The 15,057-nt window shown below is 46.1% G+C and overlaps 1 protein-coding gene across 1 annotated transcript; it reads left to right on the forward strand.

Moving 5' to 3' along the window:
• The first annotated feature begins 1,383 nt into the window (after positions 1-1,383).
• On the forward strand, positions 1,384-14,227 carry otud4 (OTU deubiquitinase 4). Its single transcript, XM_022769643.1, has 21 exons — positions 1,384-1,744; positions 2,879-2,962; positions 3,768-3,818; positions 3,950-3,996; positions 5,092-5,164; positions 5,820-5,901; positions 6,027-6,189; positions 6,995-7,040; positions 7,177-7,279; positions 8,033-8,097; positions 8,231-8,325; positions 9,046-9,140; positions 9,323-9,488; positions 9,695-9,830; positions 9,907-9,981; positions 10,121-10,889; positions 11,234-11,959; positions 12,085-12,125; positions 12,443-13,103; positions 13,278-13,354; positions 13,841-14,227. Exons 1-21 carry the CDS (start codon positions 1,607-1,609, stop codon positions 14,225-14,227), a joined length of 4,080 nt encoding a protein of 1,359 aa, XP_022625364.1. The 5' UTR covers positions 1,384-1,606.
• Positions 14,228-15,057: the final 830 nt, after the last annotated feature.

Raw genomic sequence — 15,057 nt, forward strand, 5'->3', positions numbered from 1 at the left:
GGAGCTGAGCACCCTCAGCTCTGTGTCCTTGTCAGACAAGTGGTTAATGTTATTCAGCATGTTAATCCTTAATAACACACTTAAATGAATGAATGACAGAAAACCACGAAGAAGAAGAAAGAAGGATGAGCTGAATCCAGATCAGTGGCCACATTACAAACAAACACACGCTCACAGTGTTAGCCAACACCCAATCCCTCTCTCTGCGTCTGAGGCCTCTGCAGGACTGAAAATCAATACTGCTGTGTGGCAGGAAGAGGTGGAGGAACCACACGAGGCCGGAAAGAGGAGAGAAAGGGAGGGATGAGAGAAGGGTGGGAGGCAGGAGGGAGAGATGGAGGGAGAGATTAGCTGAGCCGGTCCCTGTGTAGGAAGCACTGCACAGAAGGAAAGAAACAGTCAAACTATTTATGAATGAAATGAAAGATATGAGAGAGAAAATAACATGGAAACATGAATCACTCTGTGATGCAAAGTAACTAAGTACATTTACTCAAGCACTGTACTTAAATACAATTTTGAGGTACTTATTCTTAATTGAGAACTTTTATAATTAATTTTCCTGCTACTTACTTTACAGATTAAGATTCTACATACAAAACGTGATAAGTTCTTCAAAACATGTTTCATTATTCAGTGTAAATGAACTTTTTATTTACGTGGTGAAATCAGCGGTTGAAGAAGGACTGACATCTTGACCCCCCCTAAAACATTCAGTTTTCATCCAATCTCTGTTCTTCTGCACCATTTGTTCGCTGTGTGCCAGTTTCCGGTCTTCCTAACGTTTTGCAGCTTGATGCAGCCCACAGTGGGCGGTGTCCGGCGGGGTTTCCACACTGTTTTGTCCTTTGATCGACCACGTGGATCTCGGGATTTCGCGGGATTTCCCCCTGCATGTGACAGTCCTGCTCCACGAATCAAACACACCTGATAAAACATGCATGCATGCATGTGTTCAGAGTCAAATGCATCTATAATGATACCAATGTTCGTTAAGTTATGACCTAAATGAAAGACTCTTATTTTGATAACTGTGTGTTACAGGGAAGGTTTTATTTTGAAAAACGGGACGGAAAGTTGTTTTCAGTAAAGCCAAATGAGCTATTTTATTAACTCCTGAAATCATTTTTATACTGAAAGCTCTGACCAGTTATTGTATTTTTGTACTTGTGGGCGAACAAATTTATTTTGAAAGATTTAAACCACTCCATGGTTAACTATTGCAGCTTTTACTTTGGTAGGAAAAAGAGGAAATGCTGCGGCCCGTTGGGTCTAACTTGAAACCGTAGAGGAAGAAGGGGGCGTGTTGCTACTTGCTGTTAGCCTGCCTGCTAACTGCGAGCTAAAGTTGTACTTTCACTTTCTGACAATCAGGAGTAGGTTCTCCGGGACGAGCAGAGCTTCCTGGAAAACGAAACTAGACGTCGTCGTTGCTGTTTGTGACACTCCTTGGATCGTAGATGTAGTTATTTAACATCTTTTGGTGGAGATATTGACAACTCGTAGCCATTGGCGTGTAAAAGTTTTAACCGCTAACCGTCAAAACCGTCAAACACGCAGGTAGCGTCGTTTCACCAGCTAGCTGCAGCGGCTAGCGCCCGCTAGCATGGACGGCGGCGGACACATGCATAATGCAGAGAGGGCAGCGGAGAAATTGATGGATGACTACCTGAAATCATTAGGTTTGCATCGGAAGAAGATAGCGAAAGATGGGTCGTGCTTATTCCGAGCTGTCGCCGAGCAGGTAAAGTGTTACAAGTGAAAACAAAGCGCTAGCTTGAAGTTTCTGATTAGCTAACAGGGCACAGGTGACTGGCTAGACTCGGTCTTTTTGTTGTGCTAATGCGTGCTAACAAGTGTCTAATGTTAGCCGGATAGAAGATGGAAAGAGTAACAATAACTTCGCCACATCCCCAAATCTAATAGTAAAAATAATTACACTTAACACTCATGAACACTTAAATTACAACTTTTGTAATTAAACTCTTAATGTAATGTTGGTAAAGTTTTAAATACTTGGTAAAAGCATGCAAATGATACATTTACATACTTATATGTCCTTTCATTTGTCAGTTTATTAGGTACACGTAGGTAAAAGTAGTGCTGTATAATCCAACAGCCCTTCAATAAATCCTCCTTCACGAAGGTTATGAAGTGATTAAAATAAAAAATAAAAACACCTGTCAGTTTAACGCTGCACCAACTACATCGTCCAAAATGACCATACAGGTGAATGAACACCTCTGTGAAACAATTAAAACATTATAACCTTCATGAGGTGAGGAATTACAGCAGGAATGTTGTATTAAACTGCATTAGTTTTAGCTCGCTGTGTCTAATAAACTGAGACCTGAGTGTATATGTCAGCAGGAGGCAAGGCAGATATATTTGTATAGCACAGTATCATACACAGGCCATTCAATGTGCTTCAGATACATGAAGGAAAAACTATCATAAAACACAGATTATAAAATAGAGAATATATCATTAAAACACAAGACTAAATGAAGGCAGAGGAGAGTAGAGAAGTTTTACCATGTCACCCTGTTTTAGTTTGAACTCTAGGCTGCACCATTAACTGACCGGCTCCTGCGGATCTTAGAGATCTGTTGGGCTCATACACATGAAACATTTCTCAAATATATCTAGGGCCCAGACCTTTTTAGTGACTTATAGATGATAAGTAAAACTTTAAATTGAACTCTGCATCTGACTGGAAGCCGGTGCAAAGACGTGAGAAGTGAAGTTACATGTTCTCTTTTCTTAGTTTTAGTCAGAGGCCGAGCAGCAGCATCTGAATAAGCTGTAGATGTCTAATCGGATTATTTGGTAGTAGCAGTTGTGATTTATGTTACTGTTGACCTCTGACCTCTTCCAGGTGCTACATTGCCAAAGCCTTCATACTAAAGTTCGTGCCAAATGTGTGGAGTTTCTGAAGCAGAACAGAGAGACCTATGAGGCGGTATGTACCTACACGTTTGACTGACACCAAACAGTCCAATGTTTGGCTTCAGACTGGAGAGGGTTTGTATTTTTTTAGTCTGATGTCAGTGTGTGGAGCTCAGCGGTGAGTCATTTCACCGATTTTCCCTCCAAAAGAGACTCACACTGGCACAAAGCGCTCCATGGAGGCCATGTCAAGTTGTTCTATGAAGCAGACTGTCGAGTGAGGCAGCAGCTTTCTGCCTTCGTGTCGTGTCAGGCTGAATGACAGGACGAGGAACTGAAAGCAAAAGTTCATGCTGTTTTTATGATAGTGATATAATCACACCATCACTCCACCTCTTCTCATGCTACAGTGGGGCTTTACTACATTTCCCACAATGCCAATTATGTTGTCTTCAATCAGGTCTGAGTGCACCAGTGGATACAAGTGACTCACATGCAAACTATTCTTTTGACATGAGGCGTGTAATGTCTAAAGGTCAATGTGTCGTGTGGCTGCATCTGCTCTTTTTCCTCATGTAAGAATGTGTCTTTTCGTCTCGTCTTTGAGGGAATTAATTTCTTTACTGTTCGATGTTAAAATTTAGATCGTCAACACAATGAAAATAATGTCACCACACTTGACCTTTAACACCGTCATCCACTGGCAACGATGAGCCAAAACAAACAAACCATTGTTACGACTTCAGCAGCCGCCTAGACGATCATAACAGAACAAAGTGTGTGTGAAAGAGTGTGAGGTACAAACAGGAATCAGGTATCATCATCGTTGTCGTTGTCTGTGTTGTTCGAGCTCACTGATGTGTTTTTTTTTTCCCCAGTTCATTGAAGGTGACTTTGAGGATTACCTGTGCAAGCTGCAGGACCCTCAGGTAAACCCCCCACTGTGTTCAGTCTGTCACCTCACACTGTCTCTGTGATTCATTATGTTTCCTACTTTCACTTATTGATGCACAGATGAAAAGTGATGATGCAGTGAAACTGATGGGATTCTGTTTTTCAGCAATGGGTGGGAGAGGTGGAGATCAACGCGCTGGCCGTCATGTACAAGTAAGTAAAACGTGCAGAGTTTTGAGGCTGAATCTGTGGAAAAAGAAGTTTGTTTTTCTAAAAATAAAATACATTTTCAAGGATCCCTTAAATGAAATCTAGTTATCAAAGTGCTGTGAGTAAAAGAAGAAGTGAACAGGACATCTTTCAGTTTAAAATAAACCCGTCAGCGCTCCCTGGTGGACAGACTCTATAACTTTTCTAAATCATCTTTAACACATTTTTGGTGTTTCTGTACTGACACTTGTGGATTTCTTCTCAGCTGATAGAAACTGATATGTCTGATAAATCAGCTGATCAGTGTCAGTTAATATCAGGCCGATGTCTCACTTCAGCTCTATTAAAGATCTGAGATGAGATGAGACACATTTCCTCATGAAGCAGGATGTTGGTGGGACGTGGTTTGAAAGTGAATGTTGCAAACTTCAAATAATGACGCCCCATAGTGTGACAGGTGCATCATGAATTAACCCTGTTTCACTTACTTTTATCTTATTCATGCTGACCTCTGACCCCGTGACACAGTCACACGTGTTGAGACATGTATGAACGTCCGCTGTCACTCATCCTGTTGGTTTCTGTTCCACAGGAGAGTTTAGACTGAATGTGAAATATTTTCTGGATATGAAGTTTGAAAAAGTGAAAACATCAGATGGTTTTTGATGGTGAGGCGACCACAGTGTTGAATCACAGTGTTTCATCGGCCCAGTTTAACCTGAGGACGAGCTCACCGTGTCTCCTGACGTCTTCGCTGCAGAAATGAAGCCGAGAGGAAATGTGTCAAACGAGACGATGAGAGAGAAGTCTGAGACGCTGTCAGAGGAAATGACTCTGACGCTTCAGCCGTCTGACAGGAGACAGAGAGAGAGTCGAACTCACTGATGTGGGTTTTAACGTTTGACTGCGATTCACGTCGCACTGATACGAGAGAAGAAGAAGACTCTTCTCCTCGGATCAATGGACCTGAGGGAAACGGTTATTTGTGATTTCACCCACATGAAAGAAAGAAGAAGGTTGATGAACGTTGACGATGAGTCACAGAGGCGTCTTCATCAGGCCGGTCATCCCTCTCTCTCTCTCTCTGTCTCTCTGTAGGAGGGACTTCCTGATCTACCAGGAGCCGGGCAGAACTCCCGTCCAGATCACAAACAACAACTTCAAGGACAAGGTGAGACTGAACGCCATCAGCTGGTTTTAACTGCAGCTCTCATGTCGTTCTCTAACCACTGGAGAAGCAACTCATCTAAATATCTACATACAAACATCAGAGAAGATAAAACTCTATTGCCTGTTAGATTTGCATTAAATGGAAAATTATCTTTGACAATCAGGCAACTCATTAAAAACATGAATATATAAAATACACAGAAAGAAAGACAGAACATGATACAAAACCAACATCCAGCACTCGCACACGTGACACGTGTGTGTGTCGTCTCTGTCATTTCATGTGACGTTTGAACACGTCTGTTTATTGGATGTGGATCGTTTGATGTGATAAAACTCAAACAACAAAGTCTCTAACAACCCTTTTTTTTTTTTTTATTTGTCATTAATTTACTCATTAATTTAATTTACTTCATTAACTATGTGAATCCAGCCTCCAGTAAATCGTGTTAACTTAATCATAAAGAGAAAATAACTGATAAAGAGAAGAAGAAAAGTGAAAAGACACTGTGTCTTTAAAAGTCTTTAAAAAACTTATTCTCAATATTCTGAGTAAATATTTGTCCTCGTTAAACTTAATGAGATCAATTAGATCTAGGTCTAAAGAAATGTTAATGATACATTTGTCTTTTAACACCTTTGCCCCCCCCCCCCAGGTGCATTTGTGTTTTCTCAATGGGAACCACTACGACAGTGTTTACCCCATCAGCCACATTAAGAACGCTGCTCTCTGCCAGTGTGAGTTTTTATTGCTTGTTTCACATGTAACTCATTTCTGAGAAAGTCACTTTACAACAGTGTGACGGGACGTGCAGCAGAAACGTTTTCTCTAACTCCCGCTCTGCTCTGCGTGTCTGCTGCAGCCATCCTGTACGAGGTGCTGTACGACGGCGTGTTTAAGGTGGAGCGCAACTCTCTGGGTGCGTGTCAGCGAACACCACGATCCAACGACCTCCTGAGCGACGACAGCATGCCGTTCTGCGCCAGCAGCGACGATTCCGACCTGGATGCAAACGAGGCGCTCAGGTAGGAAACCGATCAGCTCACTTCACAACGTTTTGATTTAACTGATTAGATTTTACCGACTGTGTTTTTGTCCTTTTTAACGTTCAGATATTTCCATTCATCCACATGTTGATTCAACTTGTTTCTGACTGTGAAATAAAAGCGGCAGCTGCTGACGTCGCCTCTGCAGATAATTGACCTGAACACTGAAGTTTACAAGCTTCAGTTATTGATCGGATGTGAATAAGGTTTAACTGGAGGAAGGAGAGAGAAACTCTGGAGATGTTTCATCATTTTCTCAGATGTTGATTGGCGGCTTTATTTCAGTCGATTAGGATCTATTAAAAAGTTCTTTGATGCACAGATTTCTAATAACTCGTTAATTAATTAAAGCTTCAATAAGTTCAATGAGTTCTGTAAATCAAGCGCTCAGTTTTCCCCATAGCAACGTCTTCCAGCTGATGTTTGACGCCTCGGCGTGGGAGTAGTGGTCGACCACAGACGTGTTGATTGACAGCTGTGAGCTCCCGCCCCTGACTTTAGCCTTCTCTGATTGGTTGGAAGGTCGAGCCTCAGATCTCTGCACTTACTGAAGCTTTAATATCACAGTTAATTGACTTTATTTAGTTGTTCCTTATTTATTTTCTCAAAAAAATAATTTCTGCTCGTTTGTATTATTCCATTGATCTTTAATTAATTCCCTTCATTCTTTACTCACCTGAAGTTTCTCACATATTTATTTGTTTGTTTTTGTTTTCATTTTTCCTTCATCACGGACTGATTCACTGACATGCGCCGCCTCATGATGTGTGTGTTTATGATCCAGGGTGGAAACTGCAACAAACACTTCTTCTACAAGACACAACTACAGGGTAACACACACACACACACACACACACACACACACACACACACACACACCAAGCCTGTCGTCAAACTCTGTACACACCTGCTCACCTGCCTGATAACACTGAATAATGTGTGTGTGCGTGTGTGTGTGTGTGTCAGGGTCGTGGGCGTGGCCGGCTGCTGCCAGAGAGGGTGAGGCGTTCACTGAACCCGACTCTGTTCAGAAACATAGAGTACGACGTCTGGCACAAGTCCAAGAGAGGTGAACAGTTTACAGTTTATTTCACATTTCTCTTCTCGCAGGAAGTTTAAAGTGTCACAGTGTGAAAATCACTTTAATACAAAACACACAGTGAATGAGTCTCTGCTTCTCTTCTGTATAAACACAACTACCAATTGTGAATCGACCTCGAGCTTGAACTGAATCCAGATTCAATTTTTTTGGGTGATTTTCTTTAATTGAATCTGTTGCCAGACAAACGCTGAGGTCATGTGCCCGAGATGAAAAGGTCAGTGTGATCTCAGTCACGACCCCGGTCTTTAAAGCTCCCAACCACAAGGTCAAAATGAAAAGAAGAGACACTGAACTGAAGCTACAGAGGAACCAACATGGTGGAGATTGTGTTTCCTGCATTAACAGTGAATATAAGTTTGATCTGTGTGGAAAAACACCTTGGAGCCAAAAGTCTGAACCGGCTCCGAGTCACAGCTGCTGCAGCAACGTGCAGATGTTTGAATCAGAGACCCGGAGCTTCAACATTGTAGAGTAGAGTTACCAAGGCAACGGCATCTCACAGCTGGGACTGTGTGTCTGTAAGATTCTGCTGAAGCAGCTGATCAATCGACCAGTTTATTGACTGACTGTCAGATCAAACATTAAGACTCAGAGCGCTCAGTTTAAAGACGTGACGGGCAGTTGTCAATATTTTCTCTGTCTTAAAGATTTAACTATGAATGAATCTTATTTATTAATAACGAGGGATCATTGTCTTTTCTTGTCTGTTTCTTCTTTCAGCCCAACAGAAGATAGATTACTGCATCGCTGCTGGGATGCAATACACTGCAGGAGACCGCTGCCAGGTGTGTGTGTGTGTGTGTGTGTGTGTGTGTGTGTGTGTGTGTGTGTGTGTGAGAGAGAGAGATTTAATTCTGATTATTTTCATGCATACTTACATTCTGTCTCTGTGTGTGTGTGTGTGTGTGACACCTGTAGGTTCGCCTTGAGGGTCGGCACTACAACGCAACCATCAAGGAAGTTCCTCCCAACAGCAACAAGGTGGTGGTTTACATAGAAGAACTGGGCAACAGGTTGGTGACACACACACACACACACACTCATTAAAACTGTGTGAGTTAACGTGAGGCTGTGAACTACAGGTGGAGACGTTTACTCACCTGTAAGTGTAAAAGTTTTTATTTATATTCTTGAGTGTGTTTATAAAATGGAGTCATTGACAGTCGTGCTCCTTCACCTCCAACACGCCTCCTCCACAGGTGTTTTATTGTTAATGAGATGTGACTCCTTCACCTCCAACACGCCTCCTCCACAGGTGTTTTATTGTTAATGAGATGTGACTCCTTCACCTCCAACACGCCTCCTCCACAGGTGTTTTATTGTTAATGAGATGTGACTCCTTCACCTCCAACACGCCTCCTCCACAGGTGTTTTATTGTTAATGAGATGTGACTCCTTCACCTCCAACACGCCTCCTCCACAGGTGTTTTATTGTTAATGAGATGTGACTCCTTCACCTCCAACACGCCTCCTCCACAGGTGTTTTATTGTTAATGAGATGTGACGTGAGTCTTTGTTTCCTGACACTTTAATGTTTGTCAAACATTCTCAGATAAGTTCAGAGCAGAGACGTTAAACCTTTTCCAAACGAGGATCCTGGAGAGAGACGTGGAGTAAATCTGTGTTGACATGAAGCACAGAAGTCGTTAAGCACACGGAGGAACTGACGACGCATCAGCTGTTGATTATTGATCAGTTTAATAACTGACAGTGGTTTGTGTGTTTGCGTGTAGACACGTCCCTCTGTTGAGTCTCCGTCCTGCCGGTGAGGAAGGCAGCTGGAGCACCGTGGTCAACAAGGACAAGAGGCTCAGCAACGGATATGGAGGTGACGGGACCACACACACAGCTGGACACACGCCACACCACCACACACACACACACACACACACACACACACACACACACACCTTTATAAAAGTCAGTGTTTGTGTCACAGCTGCAGAGGAACTGAAACATCTCTCTCTCTGTCTCTGTCTCTGTGTCTCTCTCTCTCTCTCTGTCTCTCAGAGTGGGAGGAGAAAGGTAAAGGCAGAGGCAGGGGGAAGTCCGTCCCATCATCCTCCTCCTCCGTCTCCCAGGCTACGGCGCCGGGCCCCAGTGGGCGTGTGCTGAAGCAGCACTCGTGGCCCCCACAGGCCACCGCCGAGGAGCAGGGAGGGGCCAAAACCAGCAGGTGAGATATATAATCAATACTTTCATAATGTGAAATGTGGTAAGTCTGACACTGGGTTCAGTCGCTCCTGTTGTTCCGTCATTGATCTTGATGTCAGAGCGGAGCAGCTTAAGTTATTCCTGCTGTCTGGAAACCGTCCTCGCGATAGCAAATATTGTAAGCGATCTTATTTTGAAAGGTTCAGCGTGTGTCTTGTGTTCCTGTAGGAAGTCTGTGAGCTCGGCGGAGTCGGCGTTGTTCGGCCTGACGGAGGAGCAGCGTTTGGCCAAAGAGGAGGAGGAGAGGAACGTGGCGTTGGTGGAGATCCAGCTCAGAGACGAACACAGCTTCCCCGCCCTCGGGGTGAGTATGAGGACCTGAGTGAGGACAGGCGTAGGTCTTGTGTCCGACGCCATAAATATGTTTTTATTCCTCTCAGGCTCAGACTGGGACGCAGGGTGATGGAGGGAAGAGGAAGGGAGGAGAGAAGAGAAGATCCCAGAGAAACAAGACGGTGAGTCGTCTCTTGTCTCTACGATCGCCAGGTGAACTGTAGAGACACCTGACACCTGGACACTAATAAAGTTTATTGAATTGAATTGAAGACACGTGTTTGCGTCTGTTCGCTGATTCTCCGTCTTTGTCTTTTACAGAAGAGTCCAGTTGAAGACGTGCGAGCAGCGTCTCCCTCCGCCGGAGACAGACCCAAATCCTCCACGCCTCCACCCACAGCCACTACTGCACCCACTACAGATACTACTACACCCCCCACCCCCCCCCCGCCTGCTGCCCCGCCTGCTGCTGCTCCGTCTGCAAACTCTGACTCCGGCCCGGCGCGGTCGAGCTCGCTCAAGACTGCAGCGCCGGCCTCCACCTCCACCTCCACCCTTCCACCCGCCTCTGCTGCTCTGACAGCTAAAGCTAACGCACAGTCTTATGCTTCAGCTGCTGGAGGTGCAACGACTTCTCCTCCTCCTCCTCCTGCTGCTGCTGCTGCTGCCGCCCCGAGCACTAAACCCTCTGTGACGGGTGCTGCTCCTCCTCCCTCCGTCCCCTCCTCCGCCACCATCTTCTCCTTCATCACCCCTGCTCTCCCCTCTGCATCATCGCCCCCAGCTCCACCCGCCCTCTCCTCTTCCTCTCCTCCCCCCACCTCCTCTTCTTCCTCACTTCCTCCTAAATCCACTGCCTCCCCTCCGCCTCCCTCTTCAGTGCCACCTCCCACTTTCATCGCTCCCATCGCTCCCTCTCCTGTCGCTGCTCAGGGCTTCCTCCCTCCCTCCTCTCTCCACCGTTCCCCCCCGCCTGTCCACTCTCTCCCCCACTCCCCCAGTCCACCCACCTCCTCCTCCTCCTCCTCCTCTCTTGTCCATCGTGCTGCTCAAGTCCAAGATCCTCCAGCAGCTCCAGCACAAACTGCAAGTAAGAAACTTCAGACTCTGATTCCTGACTTTTTATTGATCAGTTAACTTCGAGTTCTTCTGTCCTGTTTGAAACCTGAGACCAGGATCTGATTCCGTCCTAAAACACCTTCATCGTTGGTTTGTTCATTGTTCATTTCGGGTGTGGATGCCGATTGTTCCCTTTTCTACTGTCGACTAAAGCCTGATGTTAGCGGCTCTCAGCTGCACGTCTGTTGGCCGAGTCGCAGCAGGATTTAAGGCGCCGTGATCGTCTAATCTGACTTAATCTCATTAGAGGATCCTGTGCGTCTCTGAGCAGGTGATAATCTCTCCCGCTCTCACTCCTCTTTTCTCTCTTCTCAGGTTCTTTGCCGAGTTCTGGATCCTCTCTGACGACATCTCAGGTCTCACTGACCCAGGACATTCAGCCGCCGCCTCCTCCCCCGAGCGTCCAGACTCAGAGTGCGGCTCCTCTCCCCCAGGTGCAGACAGAGGCCCCGCCCTCTCTTCCTCACCTCCAGCATCAGCCACAGACCCTCGCTGAAGTGGCTCTCCCTCCGCCGCAAAACCAGATCCAGGTGTCCCTCCCTCAGACCCAGACTCAGGTCCAGTACCCCCCCCAGCCCCAGTCTGAGATGGTTCAGTCCTCTCACCCACCTCCAGGAGCTTCCTACCCCCCCACCTGCCAGGCCTCCGTCCCCGTCTCTGCCCCCGCTCAACCCCAGCCATCAGTCACCCACGCTCAGCCTCCTCCCCCCTCCCAACTCCCGCATCCCTCCCTCTCTATCTCCGCCCCCCCGACCCATCCCTCTCTCCAAACCCAGACCCCCAACATCCAGAATCAAACAGAAGCCCCTCACCCTCCACCTCAGCCCGAGTCCCCGGCTCATCCTCCTCACCCCCAGGTAGTCTCCGCACATCCCCCTCCCCCGCCTCACCCCCAGTCCATCCCAGGAGCTGTTCCTCTGCAGAAGCTGTCCCAGCTCTACCAGGACCCCCTGTACCCCGGTTTCCCCCATGGAGAGAAGGGCGACGTGGTGCCGACTCCCCCGTTCTCCTCCAGCAAGTCGGGCGACGACCTGCCCCAAGGTGAGCCGGGCGACATTAACATGATGGTTTATACGGAAATGTTTCTTGTTTGGTTTTACTCACAGTCAGGCTGATGTTTGTTTGTTTGTTTGTTTGTTTGTTTGTTTGTCTGTCTTCCTCTGCAGATGTCAACATCCTGAGGTTTTTCTTCAACCTGGGAGTCAAGGTGAGACGACGACGTCAAGAGATTTTATTTGTTTAGAAAAAACTGGAACTAGAAGAAATGTGTTTAAGATGATTTGTGCTTTTTAATTAGTTAGTAAGTAGTAATTAATTAATTAGTTAGTAATTAGTTATTAATTAATTAGTAGAGAAACTATGAAATAAAGACTCTTCAACAAAGAGTTTAAATTTGTTACAGCTCTGAGCGACTCCTCCGTTTTCTTTGTGCAGTGCATTGTGGGGGATTAGTGTCTGCATCAAACTTTAATTGGTTCCAAACTGACTTCTCTCCCTGCGTCTGCCCCCCCCCCTCCCCTCCAGGCGTACTCCATGCCCCTGTTCCCCCCCTACATATACCTCCTCCCCCTCCAACAGGCCCACACCATGCAACACAGGATCCCCTCCCGCTCCTCCTCCCCAACCCCCCACTTCCCTCCCTCCAACGCCCCCTCCAGCCACCAGGAGGCGTACCCCCAGTACCCTCCCACTTCGGCGTCGGTGCTGCATCAGTACGACCACCAAGCCGCACCCGCTGAGCCCCCCCGTCCCAGTGAACCGTCCTTCAACCAGGCCAGGTACCCCGTCACCCAGCCTCCGCCCCACAGGATGCCCTGCACCTCGCTGCCATGGCAACAGCACCAGATGCCCCCACCTAGAGGCTCCAACTACGCGTACCCCACTCCACCATACCCAGTTCACCCTTCTTCGTCTCAGGGTTACCACCAGAGTCAAGGCCCAGGACACCCAATGTACCCCCCGCCCATGCCTCCATACCCCCCATCCTCGCTGGGATACCAGTCCTCATCCACCCCCGAAGAGCTCCAGGTGAGTCAGGGGCTGATGGAGCAGCTTCAGCCCGTCAACGGAGACACGATGCTTGGGCACGGGCCTGGACGAGTCCCCGGTTCTCTGGAGGGTCCGTCTGCTGCTAACATGGCTAACGCTAACAACAACAGAACAATGGTGGTTCCAAGCAGCTTCGGTAGGTCGACGTTTTTTATGTTACAACATAAGATGTCACGAAATTTTAATCAGAGTACAAAGGATTTCTGGGTAATGGAGTTCTTACATTTCAGGCAGTTTGTGTTTCTGCCACCAGGGGGAGCAGAGGAGCAGAATTTTAATATAAAGTTTGGTTTGATTTTCTTTCCATCAGCGATGAAGAAGCCGCAGGGAGAGAGTTTGACTAAAGCCGTGCTGCTGGTGGATCCACCACTCAACAACAGACCGATAGTACGCACACACACACACACACACACACACACACACACACACACAGTAGTAGTAGAAATACTGGTACTATTAACACATTAGTAATATTAAGTAGTAATAGTGTTTACAACATAGTAGCAGTGGCAGGATTAACACAGAAGTAATATTTAGTAGTAGTAGTACTGTAAGTGGAGTACATGTAGTATTAGTAAGTGCAGTAGTGTGGTGTAAAGATAAAACATTAGAAACAAATTAAAAACACATGATGCACATGAATTGAAAACCATTAAGAGCAAGAACCGATGAGTAAAAAAGGTTTGTGAAACATATTTATATATGTATATATATATATGTTTCATAAAAATAATAATAATATAATATAAAAATAATAAAAGTCAAATATAAATTAGTCGTATTAATGTATTGTAGTAGTATATGTAGTGGTGGTAGTACTGACACAGTAGTAGTAGTACTAGTATTAAAGTTGAGGCGGTCTGTGTCTCTCAGGTCGCTCTGGTCTCTGACGCCTCCGACGTCCCCGTCTCCATGATGACCATGAAGCCCGGCAGCAGCCCCGGCTCTCCGTCACCTTACATCTCCAAGACGACCGTCTCCGGCGACAACGGCACCTACCGGCTCCACCAGAAACCATTCAACCCCAACAAGCACCTGTCGACCATGCCCATGGTGGAGGTGCTGTCGGTGGGCTGCGGCACGGAGGACGAGTGGGACGAGATGGAGGGATTCAAACCTCAAACCCACAACCTCAGAGGGCCGAGGAGGGGCTACAGAGGAAGAGGGAGGGGGGGGAACAGGAGGAGGCAGGGAGGAGAGGCGGGGCCGGGGTATAACCACGGTCCGTATGTGCCCTCACACAGGGGGCAGGGCTGGTAAAAAAAAAAAGCTACAAGCTGTCAGCCAATGAGAGGAGAGGACGCAAGAAGATTGTTTTTTTTGTTTGTTTTTTCCTTCTTTGCCTTTTCATGTTCTCGCCGGAGCTCGTTTGGTTTCAACTCGCTCTTAATCGCACTTTTTCTGTCTTTTGTCTTGGTTTTTTTTTTTTTTCTCGTCACCACCTAGAGATCTAATTGGTTGATCGGTCCGTCGTCTCCGTAAATCATCACGGCGTCTTCTGCGCCACATTCTGAGGTGGGGGGGAAATCATAAACTCTATTCGTGTGCTTCGGTGTGTCGAAATCCTCCGGCTCGTGGAAACAAAAAACACTATCGATCTCATTATTAGCTAGCTAATTAGCTTAGCATGTTAGCAAGTGCGAGTTTACATGTCATTTTAAATTTCTCAGCAGTTGCACATGGATTTAAAGAACTGAAGGGTGTGTTTTTCGAGCGGAGCTGCAGTGATTAATCGGTTTAAAGTCGTTTGCCAAGAAAATGTTGGAAAATTGTGAATAACTTTCTTAAAAACAGCTCGTAACAATTAGTTGCTGATCATTTTTGTCACTCGACTTCATCAACTAATCGCTGCAACTCTTGTTTTGTGGATTTCAAACATCTTCAGTAGAGCTGCGTATGATTTGCTGCCATGTCAATGTGACGTTAGGTTAAAAACTTGGGAGTTTTCATACTCGTGTTTTTTATTTAACGCGTCATCTAACTGCATTTTACTTTAAAGATATAGTTTAGACATTTTTGGGGATGTTTTCTCTTTTCTGCTCAGAGTTGGATGAGAAAGTCGATACCAGCCTCACGTAGGGTAAATATGA

Source organism: Seriola dumerili, unplaced genomic scaffold (assembly GCF_002260705.1).
Source record: "Seriola dumerili isolate Sdu_G_001 unplaced genomic scaffold, Sdu_1.0 BDQW01004229.1, whole genome shotgun sequence".
In the NCBI taxonomy this organism is placed as follows: Eukaryota; Metazoa; Chordata; class Actinopteri; order Carangiformes; family Carangidae; genus Seriola; species Seriola dumerili.

Excerpts from the sequence above, each read along its gene's own strand:
- otud4 (XM_022769643.1), top strand. The coding sequence starts at position 1,607 with ATGGACGGCGGCGGACACATGCATAATGCAGAGAGGGCAGCGGAGAAA. Across the intron at positions 3,819-3,949 it reads GCAAGCTGCAGGACCCTCAG|CAATGGGTGGGAGAGGTGGA; the intron begins GTAAACCCCCCA and ends TCTGTTTTTCAG. Across the intron at positions 3,997-5,091 it reads GCGCTGGCCGTCATGTACAA|GAGGGACTTCCTGATCTACC; the intron begins GTAAGTAAAACG and ends GTCTCTCTGTAG.